A 10,531-nucleotide genomic window follows, 5' to 3' on the forward strand; every position below is an offset into this window, starting at 1 on the left:
GGGTACTTAAATTTCTATGCCAATAAAACACTCTCGTCACTTTTAAACATATTTTTGACTGAGCTCCAGAACATGATTTCATTATACTTATCCGTAGCAGTACTGCAACATTGAGCTAATCTTAATTCAAATGGTTGTATCACACGTTATTATAATAATGGCAATGATTTTTTTGCTGATAAAAAGAACTCAATAAAAAAAGTCAAACATACATAGTATACAAACATGAATATGTTTATTTCTTGAACGTAGGTAAATTAGTCTATCAACATTATTATTATATTATTTTACATTTACATCAATTTAATAATAGTGATTATCATTTAGCGTATCTATGAAGTGAAGCCGAAATGATTAATACCACTTTTATTCTTTGCCAAAATGTTTAATTAACAATATTTTAGTTGCAATTTATATTTTTTTATGAAGTACCTACAGGCTATATTACTTAACATAAAAATACTCGTGTTCGAAGTTATTCGAGATAGGAAAGAATATAAGATAAATTAAGAAAGGTCACGCATATTTCAATCTTATATTTTATAGGGTTGAGGATGTAGTTGAGTAGAAAATTTAAATTTTGACAAATTGATTGTGAAATATGTTAAATTATGTGTCTAAATATATATGTATATCGTACATCGATGTATAATTTGTTTTCTTTGATACTTTATTTAATGTATACATAAATGAATAAAATTAAGTATTGTCTAAATGTGTCAAAAATAAGATTAGGGTTGATATTTATTTTAATCTGGCACGTATATTTAAAAAAAAAACTTGATAATGATATGTGATTGAATTTTAGTAACTGTATAACCATCATTAACTGAGAACCGAGAATAAATTAGTAAACATAAATTTGACTCAAAATAAAATCGGTATAAAGTAATAAAGTGTATAAAAGTCTTTGTGTTTGAGTATTTATAACAGTTTTAGTTAAACTTTGTATATTTTTTTTTTTTTTTGATTAAAAACTTAAAAGTAATAACTGCAAAATATCTTGTGATTAAGTATTTTAAATTATAAACTAAGTTTACTGCTTGTAAACAGAATTATCATAATTAAAAAACCAAATCTTTTTACTAGTTAAAAGTAATGAAAATAATAATAAACCAATTTGGTTAAAGGCATTCAAGTGAATTTTTCGCTAATTTATTTTTATTTAAAGTTTCGCAGATTACAAAAACATAAAAAAAATAAATATTATATAGAGGGTTTGTTAAGAAAATTAACCGTCCCTTCTTAAAACTACTGTCCATAAAAAAATACAAAATACAATTAATAAGAGTAAAATAATATAATCAAATTATATTTTCAAAATGTTGTCCCTTCTGTAATTATGTATATAATTATTATGGTAATACTATTAGGTATACAGTTATTATTTAAGACCATGTACTGATATAAACTGAATTAAAATAGCACGCAGTATAATAGATTTGTTAAAAATGTTAAATACAATTATTTGTTGCTAAGACTGAGATACTTGCGCGATTATTTCAATATCTATCTATTAGATATATAATTTAATTTCAATCTAAGACTATATTAATGTTAAAAAGTTTCAGACATGATATTATAGTCTTCAAGCTTTATGTTGAGACCAATCCACTCTACAAAAATATACCATATTTGTATTTAATCTATCAAGATTATGTTTATAAATTTAGACAAAACTATTTTTGCCAATTAGTAGTTACAATGTACAAAATACAGTGTCCTTCACATATGGCCCTATATCAAATAAATGATTATTATTAATTATTAATAAGACACAAATTTTTAAATTATTAAATTATTTCTGTCGTGTGTAAAACTATTTACTATCTTTAGTATCTACCAGCTACCAACTACGCCTACAGTCTATACTCTATACGATTAATTATTATAACCTAATAAATAATAATTACAAATTATAAAATGGAATTTGGGATCATGACTCATTATGTCCAAACAACTAACCAGAATATTAATAGAATAATATGGCCTAGCCATAAGATGTTATCCGCTGATAATTCAAATTATTTAGAACCTTCAATTTTGTGTTTACAATATTTTGATTGTTATTAGGGAAATGTTTCACTATATCATTTGGTCTATAAACGGGTCCTCGAAATTGAACTAAATACGTTGTATTTAAATTTTAATTGGTCCAATTGTTGCACTGGCAATAACGAAATCGACGCCACTTGTCCATTATCATGTTGCCAACTAGGCCGTGTTTGCGCAATGTTAATTGGAATCACGGCACGTCCCTTCCTACTCATCTCGGGATTTCTAATTATAAAATTATATCATTACGTTTTTTTTTTTCTTTTTACACTTGGACCTTATTGCTTTTAAGTTTTTAATAATAATTATACAACGCATTCAACTCTACACTGAAAACGCACTGACAAAATTGCCGCCGCCATCGTCACCGCATTCCATAAACCACCGTCGCCGCCGCAACGCTTATGTGTGTGCGTTATATTAAAAACATGGTCCAAAAATAAAATATCAATTTATCCACCACCGCTGTTTTTATTTTCAGTTAATTAGTCGCCCTGGCACTGCGCATTAGTTAAAACATACGTTTTGCGTGTGTGAGTGCTAACGCTCGTGTGTGTATAAGGCCGACACCAGTAACGGCAGTAATAATAATGATAATAATAATAATAATAATGGTAATAATGAACGTGCGCGCACACGAGAGTCTGGATCGCTATAATTAGAAACACCGTGTGGCCCTTTTGATTTTTAATGGAAAAACTCAATCGTCGCTACTGACAATGACGTGCCACATTACCAGTAGTCAATAATATTATAGTATTCATTGTACAACCATCACAACCTACACTAGATATTATTAATAATTTGTTAAGTTTTTGGGTATCAAACTATTTGAACTATTAATCAAAATACCAAATTGCTGAATTTATTCAAGATCCCAATTATTACTACTACAATACTACATGGAACATAATAAAATATTTTTAATTTACAAATACATACTATAATATAGAATTATAAATTTTAGAAAAACATTATTTAAAAAAAAAAAATTATTTAAAATAATAGATTAGGTACATTAATTATATGCTCATATTACATAAAAAAATCTTTTATTTTTCAAACTTTTTCAAAATTGTATTAAAAAATTTTTAAGTTATAAATAAAATAAACAATCAAATTAACGTGTTCCTTTATACGAATAAAAACTGAACGTTTTTCATGCATTTAACGTGAATGTCAATAAATTCAATTTTTAAGTGAACTTTCAAATACTGAGTTGCAGGATATTCGTGATAATATAACATATTAACTATAAAAAAATCAATTTGAAGTTTGTATCTTACTAACATTTCATAACAACTAACAATATACTATTTATTATAAAGGATATAGAAAAAAATAAATTAATATTATAAATTTGTTGAGTATTTTTTTTTAATGATAGTTTTTACATAGAATTAATTTATCCAAGCAGGTTACAGTTTTCAGTATGACCTTATTTTATGTGATCCAAACAGGCTTAGCTGTCTCCCTTCCTCAATCTAACCTCCTACTGTAAGGTGTACTTCATAAATTTCTGATAAGGAAAATCTATTTTTAACGCTCTAAGGTGTAATACTATATTAGTGATTTTAAGTACTATAATTTATAAAAATAAGAAATTGGGTATAGTCACGAGTATATATTACGCCTAATACAACATAAAATAATAATGTAAATATTTTAATACTAATGCGAGTGAACCTATTGACCCCACGTCCCCACAACTATTTATGACGATCATGAGGATGATTATTGGTTACCGGTTCCAACACTCCCAACCAGTTATGCAGTGCAAAAATAATCCATACATTAAGTCATTAACTCGTCTACTATTATTAAATAGAGGAGGGGGGTAAGTTTTTCCTCAATTTAATTTACTAAAATCAATGTAATATTATAATATAATTATATATTGTTTAGGGAATATGTATGTATTTATAGGAAAAAAAACCATAGGCTGTATAATACTATAATATTTTTATGGCAAATGTCTAAAATTATTTAAGTGAATTTTATAAATGTTTTCTAGTTTTCATTAGGTACCGTAAATAATATTTTTATTAACTCACCTTATGTATCGGAGTATAGGTACTTATTTGTAGAGCAAGGATTTTCATGCATTTGCATAGGTATTTTTGTGGTTATCTTTCTCGTATGCTTAGTAAGTACACAATTTATTCCACAACCTTTGTGATCAAATACTCAAAATGTTTAATATTTTTACATATTTTTACATTTTTGGATTTAAAGAACATATTATTATGGTTATAATATCGTATTTTAAGTTTTTAGTGCGCATTTTGATAATTTATCGAAAATTTAGCACTTCAGTAAATATTTTACATAAATCAAGATTAACAATTTTAATAAACTGTGAATTTGTCATAAAAACGATATGAAACTAATTTTTATCTTAATGGTATGTAAGTAGATTAGATTAAGTAGATCTGTATTGGCTTTATTATTGTTTTTTTATACTTATAAATACACAGAAAATCGAACAAAATAAAATAATTAAAATAAATAAAATATTCCAAAAAAAATTTTAGGGTATCACGGATTAGTATATATATTTATATATATATTCAACTTATTTTACTGCATATTTTTAAATGCATATATTTTGATGATTTTTTAATGCATAAAAGTCTTTGCTCCTCTGATGAGTATTTAAATAAGCTAGAAACAACGTTTTAAATATATAATATAATATTTTTATATCCATAACATAAAAATATACAGTCAGTAACAATTACGATATATTTTCGAGCATTATTTTTAAATCGAGTAAATAATTTCCACTTTACGAGAATTCTTAGATAGAATCGATTCTTTTGTAACTTCTGCAAGCATATAATATATTTTATGTGATAAATTGCACGTGAAACGGTAGATACTAATATTAATACTATACATTATATTTATTTTAAACTAAATACAGAATAATGCGACAGCGTACAGGTTATATAGTATTTAATATGATAAATATTCATTTTTTCGCAAGTCTGGTAGTATTGTTTCGCTCGAAACAAAAAACAAATATATGTATATTATTACGTTAAACATATGTATATATTATATACTTTCCGAGCATATAAATCACAGACTGCAGACAATAATAATGTTCGTTCAAATGGTTTGATGAAATCAAATTTCACCCGTATATGGAGATTATAATATACAAGTGTGTTTTTTGTAGCAACCTCTGCCGTCGGTAAAATATAATACGGGTTGCACCGGTGTATTATGAGTTATGACGAAATACTGAACGCAGACCCTTCTATACGAGAGACGCTCAAATGTTTATATTACAATGGTTACGACTTACAATAATATACTTTATCCGGGGTTGTTACAATAAGATAATATTATAAGTATTTTCATCAAGCAAAACACCCGATGCCTAACGGGAAATCGTGATATTTTTTATATTTATTAACAGATATAAACTGGTGGACAACTTGATATTTTTCCGAAGCACCATGTGCATCCAGCCCTAAATCCTGTATTGTGGTCAACGTTATTATTCTACTCGCAATGGTTCTAGTAACGTATCACCGTGTCAGTGACTCCGCAATTAATTACTTGAGCATTTTAGACAAATGCGCGTATTAAACTATTATGTTTTATTTATTTTTAATATTCCCGTAAAAGTATTTATTTTTAATTTATACACAACTATTAGACAATAATATTAAAATTCAATAACGTACTTCATAATATATCGACACTATATAATACTATAGTCCGTTTCACAACACTAGATATTCGATTGCAGCGCGCCCCGTCGACGAAGTTTGACATACCATTGTTTCCCAAATGTGCGCCAATTTAAAAAATAGTATCATATTTTATATTTATTTCTTAAATAACGAACACATTTTTTTTTTACAGTTTATTAAAATACAATTTATTAAGTAGATAAAATATTATAAATGTAAACAAAAAAATTTATTTTATACAATAAATCAAAATATTTTCAGTCATTTTTAATTAAAAAAAATTAAAATTCTTCACTGTCGCTGTCGCTATCACTACTGTCATCGGGATTGATTGTCAGTATTATTGGTGTCAAAATTTCGTCTCTTAAACCTTCTTTTATGAAATCTTCTTCTTGTAGGTTATGGCAGTGATCGGTACATTTTTTCCAATTGTCAACAGTTACTGAGTCCAATGCATCATTTAGCAATTTTTCGACATCGTCAAATTTAAAGGTGGTATTGTTTTTAGCGACTTCTCCTTTCACCTGTGCCCATATTAGCTCAATAGGATTGTATTGGCAGTGATATGGCGGCAAACGTACAACTTCATGGCCCATTTGAAGTGCGATTTCATCAAGTTCGTATTTTTTTTCTTTAGGTATTAATGACTTAACACGTTCACGTAATTCACTCAGTGTTTCCAATGGAGAAAAATCTACTCCGTTTTCTCTGAGCCATTGTTGAACACTTGATTTAATAGCATTTGATTTTGGATAATTGACAGAATATACAGAATGGTAACTTGCATTATCCATTACTATAACGCAAGGTTCTTCCAAATTATTCAACATATCAATAAACCATTTCTTAAATATAGTGGCATTCATTTGGGTGTGATAATCTGGGTGTGTAGCACTTGATTTACAGCGTAATACTAATTTAGAACCATTTACAAAACCAAATTTACTTGAACCAGCATGACAAATAAGCAATCGACCTCCTTTCCCAGTCGGTACCTTTAATCCTTCCGTATTTTGGGCATTTTGCCAAATTTGACCACGTGAATGATTTTGGTTGACCCAAGTCTCGTCCAAGTAAACTACAGGTCGAGTGTCATTACTTTGACGAAGGTTACACATTTTGCGTAAAAATTTAACGCGCATAGCAACAATATCATTCCTTTCCATGAGAAATCGTCTGCCGTCATTACATTTTTTATATTTAAAATTTAATGATCTTAAAATTCGCCACATTGAAGTTCTAGACCCACTATAACCCGTTTTTTCTTTATATGAAGCTACAATTTTTTGTGTAGTTGGGTACTCACGGTTGTCATAAAACTCATGCACAGTCCTCCGTACAATGTCCACGTCAAAATCGTCAATATCAGTCGCATACTTCACACGTTTGAATGTTTTCCGGGGAGACGTAAATTTCGGTTCTGACTCGGATTCAGAACACGAAGACTTAGATGCCTCGCTAGTTATACGCCTCACAGTCGCAATGCTCACTTCACATGCCTCCGCAGTAATTTGCTGAGCTTGTTTAAAAAAATTGGCCACTTCAAGATTCGATTTGTCATTTGACAATTTTTTAAAATATTTATAAACACTAAAAATTGTTTTTTTAGTTTGAGAGTGAATGTCAGGACGAATAGACATGATAAATTATTCACAGTTAATGGCAAAATAATTTTTTTTAAAAAAAACTGAAAATTGCAGTGAAAATGATTAAATAATAAATTCAAATCACAGATAGTCAGAGCGGGAATTTCGTGCGTACGTCACAAAGTTAGTTCGAAAACTAGAATTGAAGAATGTGAAAAAAAAATAAGGTATTGTAATATAACAATGCGCAACGGATCAAGGTTGTAGCCGACAGCTGCAGCTGTCCTCTCCCGTTTTGTATAACTCAGTATTACGTATATACGAGCACGTGAGTTGACTATAAGCAAAATGCTTGGATATAATAGCAGCTGCTGTGTTTAAATACATTGGTAACTAAAATGTTAAGTATACATAACAGGTGTTATTATTTTTTTTTAAATTTGGCGCCCTTTTATTCGAACACTTTTGGAAACCCTGAAGAAAATTTTCCACGGGTCGCGCTGCAATCGAATATCTAGTGTTGTGAAACGGACTATAGTCTTACTGCACTTATAAAATCTAAAAACATGTTTAAATAACCTAACCAACGTTCAAGTTACCTCACTCATAGCTAAATTCATGTCAGTTCTATTGAAAATCATGTATTTATAAATTACTATTCATTTATTAGTTATTAGTATTCGTAGACGACACGAGCGATATTTTTCTAATACAAATCTTAGTCAAGTATGAACTTAAAATACATATTATACTATTGAGCTATATAAGCTAATTTAAAACAAATAATTAAATTTAGATTTTTAGAGATAAGAATAGTAATCAAAACGTTTGATATCCATTCTTATGTATGCCTTATTGTTTTTATTAACTAATAAATATAATTATTATTTATTAGTTGTCAACATGTATAACCACATACAGTTAAAACATAATAGTAATAAACAAATATCAAATTGCCCTTTATTCACAAATCCGAATAGAGAATTTTTTCAATAATTAATTTAATTATATAGGTAAAGATATAGTGACGTATAGTGTAATTTAGTAAACTTCAATTACAAATCTTATTATAATATCATTAAGTATAATAGGTATGGTAAAATAAAAAAAATAATAATAATTTTCAACCGTCTTAAAAAAAAATTACGATTTTACTTTCATGAACTCTCAGAATATCCCCTCTGTATATTTGATTGATGATGTCATTGAGCTTCAGGTTATGTGAGGAAACCATTAAAAAACAATGAAAATTTTTGTTTACAGCGTGTGCCGATTTTATGTACGTTTAGATCGATTCCCATTTTGCGTTCGGTTTTTATCTAAGTTTACTATAGCAAACCGTTCGGAGGAAATGAGAAACTTCCTGTGTCATCGATAATAGCGTCTTCGATTCTTTTACGCTTAGAGGGCTATTCGCGTTTCTTTACGCGTACAGAGGGCTATCCGTGTTTCCGGCTGGTCGCGATGACTTTGATAAAAACCTTCTTATCGTGTGGCGGATGGCGAGGGGCGATGAAACAGAGTACCTCTAACACTGAGTCAAATTTCCGTCTTCAAGAAAGATTCGAAAACTCGGCGTTGTCAACTCCCATATCATGTGAAGCTCTATGACAAACGTAATATATATGTACACTATACGAGCGCTCTTATCGAATTATATATATTACCTGTTTAAGATAAATACAAGTATATGAGCGTATACTGAGAGCGCAAAACGTTTAGCCGGGTTATGGTGTTATATTGCCTGATGTATCATGGTGATCGTGTGAGATTAACTTGTTAGATATCCGACGAGTGGAAAACAACAGAGTTAAATAAAAAAAAACACTCATTAAGCGATTTGATTAGATTCCATGCGGGAATTTTTGTACAAAAAAGTACTAAACAAAAAATGTTATGCCGGTGGTCAAACGTCGTACATAAAAACTAATACCAGTAATAGTATCGTCATGATGTTAAAACTAGCCAATCGGTCAATAAACCAATGCAACGTGTTATGGATAGGTATATCTTACATTATAATATATTTATTCTATTATCACCTTAAACAAATTGATTGCCGTGGCTTTTCCCAGATCATTAAAGTGTGTGGGCATTATTACTATTATTTGAAACGATGTGTTCAATAGCAGTGTTTCTGGCGGCGGCTACTATTATTGGGAATATTGAGAAGAATATCATATTTAATATATTATTATAATATGTATAAATAATAATCTGATGATCCGAAGCGAATCGATTTTTCTCTACACTCTAACAAGTTGTTGACTCTTAAGATGCGCCTTGTTTGTACAATGTACAGATACGAATTACACGATTAAATTACAGTTAAAGATCAATATTTTTTTTCTTTCATATTATATTTCACATTTGATTAGACAATTGAAATTGACGTTTCCAGAAATCGTATATATTATACCATTTATACCCATTGACGGTAAATCAACTAGAACATAAATTACTATAGAAATAATCTACATTAGTTGTGAAGAATATGAAAGTATTGAATGGTTCAGATTGTCAGATGCTACTATAAGATCTAATATTAATAACATTAAGAACTAAATAGCGTAATAAAACGAAATGATTATGTAACATTATAGAGATATATTAGATATAAATGTAATCTAATACTCTAAATAAATGTATCTTATTTTGTTTATCGATAAATAGTTTTTTTCTAATTTAAACATTTTTATTAAATTTGTGAGATTTAAGATAAAACGTAACAATTAATAATTTTGACTAAATTATGTTCTATACTTGTGATGTTGGAAATTAAGAAATGAAGAATGTAGAAATATAGATTTCTTTTATAAAAAAGATAAACTTTCTGTAGCTTAACGTATATCGCGCAACTGAATAAACAAAAGAAAAATATTTATATTACATATCTATTAAAACTAATCAAATGATGAATATCTACGAGTATATCTAATATATCTATAAAAAAAATACTAAAAACAGGAATAAAATACAATATAATAATGTATACATACATTTTATATGCATAATTACAAAAACAATTATTGCTTTAAATATTTCAATTGGAACACTCAACACTTATTTATAAATTAATATAAATTAAAGAATCTTAATTGAATTTAATATAAGCTAAAAAAATATATTCAAATATATATTTTATATTCAAAAAACTGAATTACCTATAGGGATTATTATAAT

At 28.1% G+C, this 10,531-nt stretch overlaps 1 protein-coding gene across 1 annotated transcript; it reads right to left on the minus strand.

Annotated features, from left to right (window-relative positions):
- Positions 1–6,043: 6,043 nt before the first annotated feature.
- LOC112604304 lies at positions 6,044–6,880 on the minus strand. The gene has a single exon (XM_025353275.1). The coding sequence runs from the start codon at positions 6,878–6,880 to the stop codon at positions 6,044–6,046; it is 837 nt and encodes a 278-aa protein (XP_025209060.1).
- Positions 6,881–10,531: the final 3,651 nt, after the last annotated feature.

The sequence above is a fragment of the Melanaphis sacchari genome, unplaced genomic scaffold (genome assembly GCF_002803265.2).
Source record: "Melanaphis sacchari strain LSU unplaced genomic scaffold, SCAv2.0 Contig11_pilon_pilon, whole genome shotgun sequence".
In the NCBI taxonomy this organism is placed as follows: domain Eukaryota; kingdom Metazoa; phylum Arthropoda; class Insecta; order Hemiptera; family Aphididae; genus Melanaphis; species Melanaphis sacchari.